Source organism: Castanea sativa, chromosome 11 (assembly GCF_040712315.1).
Source record: "Castanea sativa cultivar Marrone di Chiusa Pesio chromosome 11, ASM4071231v1".
Lineage (NCBI taxonomy): Eukaryota > Viridiplantae > Streptophyta > Magnoliopsida > Fagales > Fagaceae > Castanea > Castanea sativa.
This window is the reverse complement of record NC_134023.1, coordinates 65,241,318-65,253,694: the sequence shown is the minus strand read 5'-3', so window position 1 is coordinate 65,253,694 and position 12,377 is coordinate 65,241,318. Positions and strand designations below refer to the sequence as shown.

Here is a 12,377-nt window from a genome sequence, read left to right as displayed (position 1 = left end):
GAAAAATGTATTTTACACTTTTATCCTCTTAAATTATAAAATAATAGGGTTATAAAAGTAATTTTTAAAAAAATCCAAACTTTTAAAGGGTATTAAAGTAATTTTGTAATTGAAAAATGTTAGACTCACAAAACCCTTTTACCTTCTTCTCTTCTCTTCTTTCTTTCCTCATTTTCACTTTAACCAAACAAAAAGAAATCTCTTTCTTTCTTTTCCCTTCCTTCACCTTCTATGCAACCAGCCAACTATAGTGTCAATATAAAAAGTATATTATGTATTTGTTATATAAAACATCTCTCTCTCGTATTGTGTTTGTCTCAGTTACCTATGTAATTTACACAATGCAAATAAGATATTATATGCAATTAATTTATGAAATACTACATCTTTTTAGTAAAAGGTCCAGTTAACATGTGTTTTTAAAGTATTTGTTAATTAATAATTTTAGGAAAGTTTTAATATAACTTTTATGAGAAATATAAAAAATTATTAAAAAATCAATTACTTTTTTATTTTTCCATAAAAAATTTTCCTAAACCAGTACCTTTAAGGCATTCGTTAACTTTTCCCTTTAATATATAAGATATGATTAAAAATTTGTTACTTTCACTCTTTAATATTAATAGAGTCTTGTTAATGAGTGTCTTTAGAGTAATTGTTAATAAACCGTTTTAGAAAATTTCTAAAATATTTCATAAACCAATTTTCTTAAGGCATTCGTTAATCTTTCCCATATTAATATTACATTTTATCATTATGTTCAACATTAATGAGTCTCCTTTTGATATAAATTGGATTCAATCATGGATCTATATTTGACAACAAAACATTCTCTTGTTATATATGTAATGTACATATGTGAATTTGTTAAACAATTTTGTAGCTCAATGTTATTGTCAAAAACATATTAGAAATGTTTTTTTTAGAAGTAGAATTTTAACGCATGACATCCACTCATGATGATTACTGTAAGTGCACAATTGCACCTGGCCCCAAGAACAGTTACGGGCTCAAGCCCAATGAGCCTTAAACAATATGAATTTGTAGAGTGTGAGCTTGAAACCCAGGTTAGAAGTGTTTGAGGATTAAATGACAAGCCAAAGATTGCAAGTACTTGGAAACAACAAGGAATGTTGTAAATCAGTCTCCTCGGACGTAAACCAAGAGTTGTCCTTATATTATCTCTTTCTCTTTTTTTCTTTTCCTTTTAGATTACAAAAAAGTCAGTCCTCTTTCCTGTTCTAGGTTGCTCCTTAAATACTCCTCTTTTTGATACTTTATACACGTGTTGCCCCAATTCCCCCTTAGCCTAGATATTTCTTTTCTCAGTGCCTTTGAATAGCAACCAGAAGTTTCCCTTCCACTGTTCAGGTGTCACTTCCCCATTAATGCGGCCAGGGTGGTAGGTGCAGAGTCTTTAATGTGGAGGTGGCAGCTTTTATCTTTGGTATTTCTCTAACATAGGTGCTTCTAGGACATTCAAGGGTTCACCCCCTTTAACCATTGGTCTTGTCCGTGTCATTCCCCAACCTTTGCCATGAAGTCCCGGGTTCTCCGATGTTCGTCCGAGGGGAAAATCACCCTCGGCTGGATCCTCGGATCCTCGGCACATGGGCCGACCCGTAGTACTAATAAGTTCTAAAACCAAGAGCAAGTCGGCCTTTCTTAGCATGGCCCAAAGGCCCACATCCCCATCAGGGTCTTTTTACTCCCCACAATTACCTTTTATCATTAGTCTAAAACATCAATTAATTTTTGGTGCAAGCGAAGATAGAACCTCATATATATATATATATATATATATATATATATAAACCACCACCAATCTATTTGTCTAAATAACATTTTAAAAAAAAAGGTACAATGTTGGAAGTGAAGGAATAAAATACTATATTGATGTGGATTGACAAAATGAATTTTGTATTTATCTCATTCAAAATGAAGTGTTTACACGATACTAACTTTACAAAAGCTACATTGTTTTAATTGGTCCACTCCCCCAAAAATTTAATAAGAAATTGTTCCTTAGAGTAATTGAAAAAATGAACATGCATGCACTTGTTAGTTTTATAAAGAAAAATGGTCTAACTTAAGGACAATGCAACAGTCAAAATTGACCAATTAATTATCATAAGACGCCCTTTAGGTAGACTGTCGAGCAAACATCACAATATCATACATATTGGTTGCGAGATACATATAGTTAACGAGACCCACGTGTGTCAAAGCATTAGAGGCATGCAACAACGTGACAATGTTCTAGATGCTATGGAGTCCTCTTATATGTATTTAAGACAACGTACAATAATATTCTGGGATGTCTTAAAGAGTATTAATTAGTTTAATAAATATTTTTATGCAAAAAAAAAAAAACAATTGATTTTTTTTTACAGTTTTTTATTTATTTTATATTTTCATAGGAGTGGTATTTAAAGTTTCTTAAAATGGTTAAATTAACAAATGCCTTAAAGACACACATTAATGGGACCCTAACATTATCTGTTATGAGTAAGTGTCTTTTTGCGACTAGCTTTTTTTGTTAGATTTTAGTTTTTTGTACAACTTTTTAAAATCTCATTTTATCTCACTTTTTCAAAATACAATCATATTTAACACACTTACAAAAACAAAATAAATAAGTAAATAAATTGATGTCAAGCGCACACTAAAAATATATTATGGAAGTTGAGAATTTTATAACTCAACTAGTACTTTTTTATGTTTTCTATGAAAACTTCTTGGATTTAAATCCTCAAATTTTCCCAATTATTTGATTATAGAAAAAGAGAATCCTATCGACAAACAATGATCCATCAGGATAAAAATGGTCTAAGTTCCTAAAATAACTCTACGGTAGAGTTTTTGAAATCTTATCAGTTCATTTGGAGATGAAAATGATGAATTTTAAAATATTTTGAATAGATACTAAAAGTTAAGATTTTTCTAAATTTTGATGGCATAGTAAAATCCAATCCACTCATTTCAAAATGAATGGATAGTATTTCAAGAACTTTCTAATAGAGTTACCTAAAAACTCTAAAAGATCTGCATCCTCATTGGTTCAATGTTCAAGAGTTGTAAATGAAATACAAAAGTGATAAGTGCTCAACAACATTGTTATGTGTTATATCCAGTGCTCTAGCATTTTATTCAATGGTTTGTTTTTTATTTATATATAAATAAAGTTAAATTATACACAAATATTATCAAAAGCAGGTGCCTACTCCAAAAACTCAGTAAACATATTCAATAATCCTTAACTTGTATAGTATAGAAATTCTAAACAGTTGTATTATTTTTTTAATAATTAATGTCTTATAAAATATCACTCCATTTGTCAAGAGCTTTGAACTTCAATAACATTGTTTAATGTGGGTTCAATTAGTTTAACTGGTAAAAACAAATTCGAGGTTCGAACTTCAAACCTGCCTATAACAAAATTTCATTAAACATATTTAATAATGAAATAATTACAGTAAACCCACCTATGGTATGACTCGTTTTCACTTTGTCTACCCGTGGTTCAATCATTTACACTTTACCCACTTGTTGTGGTAACTTCCGTTAGGACTCTATTACCCACATTTCACTTTGCCGTTAGAAAAACAAATTTTTAAGAAAAAAAAGCATAACAAAAATAAAAAAAAGTTAGGGTTTTTTATTGCTGAAAAACTGCTACGAGAATAAATTGGAGGAATACAAATCAAATATAAATAAAAAAATCCAATAGCTTCCAAACCCATCTCCTTCATTTATTTATTATTTTTCTCCCTCTTCATCTCTGTCTCTTCAAACCCAACCTACCCATGGCATCAACCACAATCTACCATCAACCAAAAACGATGTTATCGTGGTCGGTGGCTGTAGTGAAAATTTCAATTTCAACTTCGTACCTCTCTGTCGAGTTCGAAGATTGCGTTGTGGGCAAGATGGCTTAGCGAGAGGGTGACTGGGAAAGAGATGGATTGGCAGGAAGGAACAAAGTTGGTTGACCGAATAGGGAGCTTGGGTGAGTGTGAGCAACTAGTTGAGGAAGACGAATAAATCGGACCAATGTATGACAATTTCCCTTTGTTTGTTTGGTCCAACAAGATAAAAGGAAGAGGGGTTTGACTTTGATTTGCCTCTCTCTCTCTCTGCTATCTTATTTTCTTTGTTGTGGGTGTAGTGGGTCTGTGTTTGTGTTGCTAGGTGTGGTGGGTCTGGGTTTTGAAGTGGGGTTTGCTTTGGTTTTGGTTTGAGATTTGAGATTTGTGCGAATATGAAAATTTTATTTGGATTGATTGACTCAAGACTGTTCATAACAAGAGGAAGTGTGTTCTTGAACCCAAGCTACAAAACCCCCCTTCTTTGATCTTGTTTGTTTGAGTTTTTTCTGTTTTTTTTTTTTAGAGGAGAGAGACATAAAAGTGAAAATAAAATACATTTTTACCCCTGATTTTAACAGAGGTGGGTAATGGATTGACGTTTAAGTGGGCAAAGTGTAAAGTTTTAAATTATGGGCAGGCAAAGTGAAAATAGGTCATACCACAGACGGGTTTATTGTAATTATTCATTTAACAATTCTTAACTTGTATCATATAGACACTCATAAATAGTATTTTTTTAAAAATAATTAATATCTTATAAAATATTACTCCATTTTTCCAGAGTTTTGAACTTCAACAACATTGTTTAATTTGGGTTCAATTAGGTCAACTAGTAAAAAAGAAAGTTTCGAGGTTCAAACTTCAAACCTGCCTATACCAAAAATTCATTAAACATATTTAATAGTCCTTAACTTGTATCATATACACACTAATAAACAATAATATATATGGGAGTAAAAAACAACCACCAAAATGATAATGATGGAATAAATGACTTGACAATTAATTTCTAAAAAAATGGGAAAATATTGCACAATGGGAGATCTAAACAGCAAATTGAATGAACAAAAGGATCATTTCTTCCATCATTATCAATTTGGTGGTTGTTTTTGAACCCCACAATATATTTTTTAATAATTAATGTCTTATAAAGTATTACTCCTTTTGTCAAGAGTTTTGAACTTAAATAACATTGTCTAGTGTGGGTTACAATTAGGTTAACTGGCAAAAAAAAAAAAAAAAATTGTTCGAGGTTCAAACTTCGAACCCACCTATGCCAAAAATTCATTAAACATATTTAATAGAGAGGTGCTACGTCCACAACATTTTTACAATATTTTTACAACAAATTATAGGTGGTTAGTTGTTATTGGTTCAAATTTGAACCTAACACTAAGATTATTTTTTTGCCCCAACAATAACAACCAGTAACATCCTGCCACTTAGGATTTGTTGTAAAAATGTTATAAAAATGTTGTGGACATATCATTTCTCTATTTAATAATCCTTAAATTGTATCACATAGACACCCATAAACAATTATATATTTTTTTAATAATTAATGTCTTATAAAACATTATTTTTTAGGGTAGGTTCCAATTAGTTAACCAATAATTTTTTTTGTCATCAAATAAGAAATATGATTCGAAATTTGAATTCTATCTATATCAAAAATTAACTAGTATATTGATTTAATGATAATAACGCTCCGTTTGTTTCAATGGAAAACCTTGTGTAAAGATAGTTTTCCTTATTTTCTAATGTTTGGTAGCATAAAAAAATATGAGCCAAAGGAAAACTATATTTGGTCAATATAAAAAGTATGGCTTATTTTTAGAGATTGTTTTCCATTAAATTTTGTTGGAAAACAACTCTATCTCACAGCAAGTTATATAAGGGAAATTAAGAGGTTGTTTTTCAACTTATTTAAAATTGCTACCAAACATTAGAAAATGAGATAGTTTTATAGAAAGTGCTTTTTAGAAAATGACCCATTTTCTAGAAAATATCATTATTGAAACAAACAGAGCGTAAGAAAAAATTGTCTAGCGAATTGGAACTCGTCTTCACATTATAAAAAGTTCTGTTGACGAGCGTTCTTATGACATTTAGTAATAAAACATGGATGATATTAACAGACGCCATTAGAACAATTATTAATAAACTATAATAGGAAAGTTTTAACACCACTTTTATAGAAAATATGAAAAATTATCAACAACATTTATTGTTTTATCATTCTGCCAGTAAAATATTTTTAAAAATAGTTCCTAAACCATTAGAAAAATATTTCTAAAAAGTTTTGATATTATTTTCAAGATAAATATAAAAAGTTGTTTAAAAAGTCAAAATTTTTTTTCCTTTTCTTTTCAAAACAAAAAATTCTATAAATATTTGAAAAAAAAAAGAAAAAGAAAGAAAAATGGTTGAAAGTCGAGGGCATGTGGAAACATGTGAGTGGTCACACCAAACACACTTACATTTTGACCTATACTACACTCTACCCAAACCCCTCAAACCCCGAAACTCTCTCTTCACCAACAACTATCATGCGCCTTAAAGCGCATTACGCACCCCCTTCCAATCCCAATCCCACAACCCCAAAAACCCAATCCTTTTCACACTTTTCTTATGCCCCCCCTTCCACGCACTTTGCGTATCCAACTCTCTCTCTCTCTCTCTCTCTTTCAGTAGTTTAACTGCGTTGACTCACCCATTTCTCTGTTCCCCATTATGCCCTCACCCAATCTTCACATTTTACACCGGCGTACCACAAACCAAAGATCTCATAACCTTTTATGGCAGTTTCTGTAATTTCGGCTTAATCTCTGGGCTTTACAATACCAAATCTAATTAATTAGTAAACAACAACAACACCACCACCTCTTCGTAGCTCTGAAGCTGAAACCAAAAAAAACCCTAAGAGAGAGAGAGAGAGAGAGAGAGAGGGGTAGTTCTCGTAAATATTGCATGAGTTTTGGGCAAAAGAGAAAGAGGCGAAGAAGAAGAGGGAGAAGAAGATGAAGAGGTTGAGGTCTAGTGAAGATCTCGATTCGTACGGCGAGAAATGCAAGGATCCGAACCCGAGTTTGAATCCGAACCCGAGTTCGAATTCGAACCCGAGCCGTTCCTCTTCGCAGTATCGGACTAGCTTCTACCACAAGTCGGAGAATGTGCGGAAGGGCGGGTTGGTTTCGTCGTCGGCGGCGGCGGCGGTGGCTTCGTCGAGGTACGACCGGGATCGGTCGTCCGGCGGGGACGATGATCGGGAGGTGTCGAGGGTGGTGAGGAAGAGATCGGAGCATGATTTCGATGGGTTCGATAGGAGGAAGGGGTTCGATCGGTATAGTGGAGAGAGTAGAGGAGGCGGTGGCGGAGGTTACGATCGGAGTTTGATTCACCGGTCGGAGAGTTTCTGCGGCGGCGGTTCGTCGACTTCGCTGTCTTTGTCTTCGTCGAGAAGGGAGTTTCCGAAGGGGTTTAGATCGGAGCGGTCATCTTCGGGTTCGGATCGGTCGAGACGGGAAGGGAGCGTGTCGTCGTGGCGGAGGTTCGGTAACAATGGGAATAAGGATTCGGAGGAGAGGAGTAGAATTGGTTTGAGGGATGTGAAGTCGCCGACTTGGTCTAGGGACTCGGCGGCGAGCGAGCAATCGAGGATGGTTAGGGTTTCGGCTGCTTCGACTGTGACGGCTAATACGGTTTCGAATTCAGGTTCGTCGCCGTTAAGAACGGTGTCGAGATCGGATTCGAGGGCGGCGGCGACGGCGGTGACGGTGGCTGCTACAAAGGAGACTTCGGCTTATTCGAATAAGTCAAAATCGAAATCGAAGTCGCCGACTTGGTCGAGGGAATCAGGTGCGAGTGAGCAATCAAAGAGTATGGATGTGGAGATGGTGAAGAAGAGTGAGGAGGCTCAAGTTGAGAGTGGAAGTAGTAGCGAAATGGAGGAAGGAGAGCTCGAGCCGGAACCGGAACCCGAACAGGAGCCAGAGCCTGAGCCGGAACCAGAACTGGAATCGAACCACAAAGTTGAGGCTGAAGCTGAAATCGAATCGGGTATTGAGAATAAGGAGGATGGGGTGAAAGTATTGAGTAAAGAAGAAGAGAGAGAGGTGCAAAATAAGGAGAGTGATAGTGAGGTGAAAGATGTGGAGAAGGAAGATGATAAAGTTGATGAATTGAGCAGTGGAAGCGAGGACGGGGACGAGGCTGAGGCAGGGAATGATGAAGGTTGTGGTGGTGATGACAAGGAAGAGTGTGTGAAGGAAGATGGGGAGTGTGTTGAGGAGGAAGGGAAGAATGATGGGGTTGTTGATGATGATGATGATGATGATGATGAAAAGTCTTTGGGGTCAGAAGAGGAGTGTGATAAACAAGACAGGGGTGTGAGCATAGATCTTGAAGCCAAGGTAGAGGATGTGGAAATGGAGGTGGAAGTGGAAGAAGCACAGGAGTTGGATAAGGAGGTTGGGGAAGAAAATGGAGGAGAGGGTGAAGTGAATATGGGGAGAGAAAGAGAGGAGGGTTTGAGTCAGAATTTTAAGGATAAGGGGAAAAGTGTGTCGATTGAACCGACCCATGTTGCGGATTCTGCTGAAGATGGTGTATGGATGGAGAGGGAATCGAGGGAGTTTGAGAGGGATAGTGATGATATGGAAGGACCAAGTACTCGGGGGTTTGAGTTGTTTAGTACATCTCCGGTTAGAAGGGAGGAGAAGAATGATCACTCTGGTGTTAATAGGCCGAAGGAAGAGAAGCTGGTGTTGGAACCGTTTGATCTTTCGTTAAGCTTACCGAATGTTTTGTTACCGATTGGTGCTGCTCAGGATACAATTCAAGCAGCTCCTGGTTCACCCAGTCAGGCTAGGAGTGTTCAGTCCATGAGTACTACGTTTCGTACTAATTCGGATGGATTTACTGCATCAATGTCTTTTTCAGGTTCTCAGTCGTTTTTCCACAACCCCAGCTGTTCTCTGACACAAAATTCGATGGACAACTTTGAACAATCGGTTGGCAGCCGCCCCATATTTCAGGGAATCGATCAAGCTTCTCAGGGAGCTTGGCAGGGACAGTCTCAGAATGAGTCTAAGCCTAAAGATATCCCTCTATATCCGAGAATCTTTATGAATGGAAATGGCTCTCTTAATCAGTCTCAAGTATTACAAGGCATTTCGAACGGTCAAGCTGTGCAAGGACAACATCATAGGGGTTTAGAAGGAAGCTCTAAAATGGGCAATGGACTAGAAAGGCAATTGAGCCTTCATAGGCAGCAGTCGTTCAACGATGATGTTAGATCGCCTTCGCAAAGTGTAGGGTCTCATGATATTGGATCAAATTATAGTTATGACAAGAAGCGGAGAATGAGGGAAAAGAGTAGTGGTAGTTTATATAGGAGTAGTGGCCAGAAGGAGTTTGAATACAGTGGCGGTGGAGCTGAATATGTTGAGAAAATCATTGCTAAGATAGTTGAGGAACCGGTACATGCAATGGCTAGGAAATTTCATGACATGACAGCACAATCCATAGTGCGTCTGAAAGAGAGCATCAGCGATACCATGTTGAGTATTGATAAGCAAAAGCAACTCGTTGATTTTCAGAAAGCTCTGCAGAACAAGTCTGATATAACCTTGGAGACACTACAGAAAGCCCACCGGGCTCAACTGGAAATCTTGGTTGCTTTGAGAACTGGTCTTCCGGATTACCTTCAGCTAGATGACAGTGTTACGAATGATCATTTGGCGGAGGTATTTCTCAACTTAAAATGCAGAAATCTTGCCTGTAAGAGTTCTTTGCCTGTGGATGAATGTGATTGCAAGGTTTGTGTGCAGAAGAAAGGTTTTTGCAGTGCTTGCATGTGTCTTGTGTGTTCAAAGTTTGACATGGCAAATAAAACATGTAGTTGGGTTGGTTGTGATGTTTGTCTTCATTGGTGCCATACGGATTGTGCGTTACGAAAATCTTATATTATAAATGGAAGAAGTGCAAAAGGGGCTTATGGAACGACCGAGATGCAGTTTCATTGTATTGCCTGTGATCATCCTTCAGAGTTGTTTGGCTTTGTGAATGAGGTTTTTCAAAGTTTTGTAAAGGAATGGACAGCTGAAACTCTTTCCCGAGAACTTGATTATGTGAAGAGAATTTTTCGTGACAGCAAGGATATGAGAGGGAGACGGCTTCATGAAATTGCTGATCAGATGCTGGTACGATTGGCAAATAAGTTGGACCTTCCTGAGGTTTGCAGTCATATCTTGGCTTTTCTTCGTGGTAAGTCCTTTACAACTCTGTTGGTAATATGAGTTCTTTATATTGGGTACTGTATTTTTTTTTCTTTCTTGTATGATTGTGAGATCATGTTAACTTAGCAACTTGTCATGGACATATCTACTTGAGATTCTTTACCTGTTTCATGTATTTGTTATAATATGACATGATTTGGGATAACTCTTTCTCGTTGTCTATGTGGTCTATAATTACATTCATTAGGAAATGATTTTAGATAACTTTAGCCATTCACAGGATACCAGTAAAAGAGAGCTGATGACTTCTGATGAAGACAAATAATTTTTGGTTCTTTGAAGTTATTTGGGTTAAATTTAATGTGTGGGGAAGGTGCTTTTTGGAAGAAAAAATGCCAACTAAACTGCTTTATTTATCATTATGCCTTTTGTTTCTTCTATCATAAATGTGAACACTGCATAATCTGCATTATTTACAATATATGCATGACATATTGGGGGCTCTGTGCCAAGAGCCTTGTAGCTCAATTGGTTGGCACCTCCTATGGAGCCATCTAGGGTTCAAAATCCCCCACCTCCAACTATTGATGTATCAAGAAATTTATTAGGGGATATGTGTGACTTATTTTGATAATTGCTTGAGTTTCTGTATTTATATTTGTGAAGCATTTGATGACAACCTAGGATGTTGTAATGCAGAATAGAGCAATTTTTTTTAATGTAAGATAGAGAAGAATCGAGCAATTTCTGAATTCAATAAAGTGAATAAAAAATAAAGCATCTCTAGTCCAAAACCCTCTCTCTTTTAAGTGTAAATCATATCAATCTTTGGGCAACTCAAGAATTCCATATGAAGTAGTCTTTAGGAACTGATTATTTTTTGTATGACAAAATGTTGCTGAGCAACCAAAACTAAATCTGCTTTCTGTAGTTTTGTATTGAAATCATGCATTAGTGTTTTGCTGGGTTATGTTGAGTGTGGTTCTTAACATTTGAATTTTGTGACATAAGAAACTGGTAAACCATTCAATACAGTGGCTTGGAACTGCAATATTTGCTTCATTGCTGTTCAGAGGGCAATTTTATGTTTATAAGATCAATAAAGGGTTTAAAGAGGGGAAAAATTATTTTTTCTTTTTCTGAGATACATGCATCAGGTATTGGAATGGGGAAGGGGAAAATATGTCAATTTTTTTGCATGGGTTCATATGTGTGATAGACCTAGTGCCATCAAATGAAATATACTGCAGTATTTTCTTCTTTTCTATATATCATTCTTTTGAGGTCTCAAGCTGAACCACGAGGTTATAATTTACATCCTTTAACTGTTATTGCAGAAGCCGAAACTCCCAAGTTAGGCAAGATGCCAATCTCATCTGGCAATGAACAGGGTAAAGAAAGCAATGGGATTGCTGGGACAAGCCAGGATCCCAGTTGGCTAAAATCTGTTTATTCAGAGAAGGCCCCTCAGTTGGACAGGGCACCTGCTGTATTTCCTAGATTCAGTTATGACCAGATTGATAAACGCACTTTGGAGACTGAGTTGCAGACAAGTATTCAAAAGGAACCCGTGTTTGATGAATTGGAGAGTCTTGTGAGAATCAAAGAGGCAGAGGCTAAAATGTTCCAAGCCCGTGCTGATGAAGCAAGAAGAGAAGCTGAGGGCCTAAAGCGCATTGCCATTGCAAAGAAGGAAAAAACTGAAGAGGAGTATACAGGTCGATTCACAAAGTTGCGTTTGGCTGAGGCTCAAGAAATGCGTAAACAAAAATACGAAGAAGTCCAGGCCCTAGACAGAGCACATCGAGAGTACTATGATATGAAGAGGAGGATGCAAGCAGATATTAAAGATCTATTACTGAAAATGGAAGCTACAAGACAATCTTGAATTGTGATTAGCCGATCAGTAGGTCTTTCTATAGAATTGTCATCTTCTCAGGTAATTGTACCCATTACTGCTGAAGGTTCTATGTTGTATTATAACATCATGTGTCCTATCTGTTATAGTTCATGATCAGTAGGTGAATTTTCTGTTCTAGGTTCTGTTTTTCTTTTTTCTTTTTCTTTTTATCAGCTGCTAACCAGAATCTGTACAGAGATTGCAACATCTCTTTATATCTCTTTGTATGATGAAAGGTTTCCCTTTTAGTGAAGCAATATGAAAGAGATTATTTTACATCAAGCCTTTATTTCCTGATGGAATTTTTAGTTAAAGAAAAGGATTTCAATTTTAAATTTTAGTTTGAAATTACTTGAGCTAAATCTCCAA

At 36.2% G+C, this 12,377-nt stretch overlaps 1 protein-coding gene across 1 annotated transcript; it reads left to right on the top strand.

Annotated features, from left to right (window-relative positions):
• The first annotated feature begins 6,506 nt into the window (after window positions 1-6,506).
• On the top strand, window positions 6,507-12,290 carry LOC142614810 (protein OBERON 4). Its single transcript, XM_075787446.1, has 2 exons — window positions 6,507-10,136; window positions 11,446-12,290. Exons 1-2 carry the CDS (start codon window positions 6,890-6,892, stop codon window positions 11,994-11,996), a joined length of 3,798 nt encoding a protein of 1,265 aa, XP_075643561.1. The 5' UTR covers window positions 6,507-6,889; the 3' UTR covers window positions 11,997-12,290.
• The last annotated feature ends 87 nt before the right edge of the window (window positions 12,291-12,377 follow it).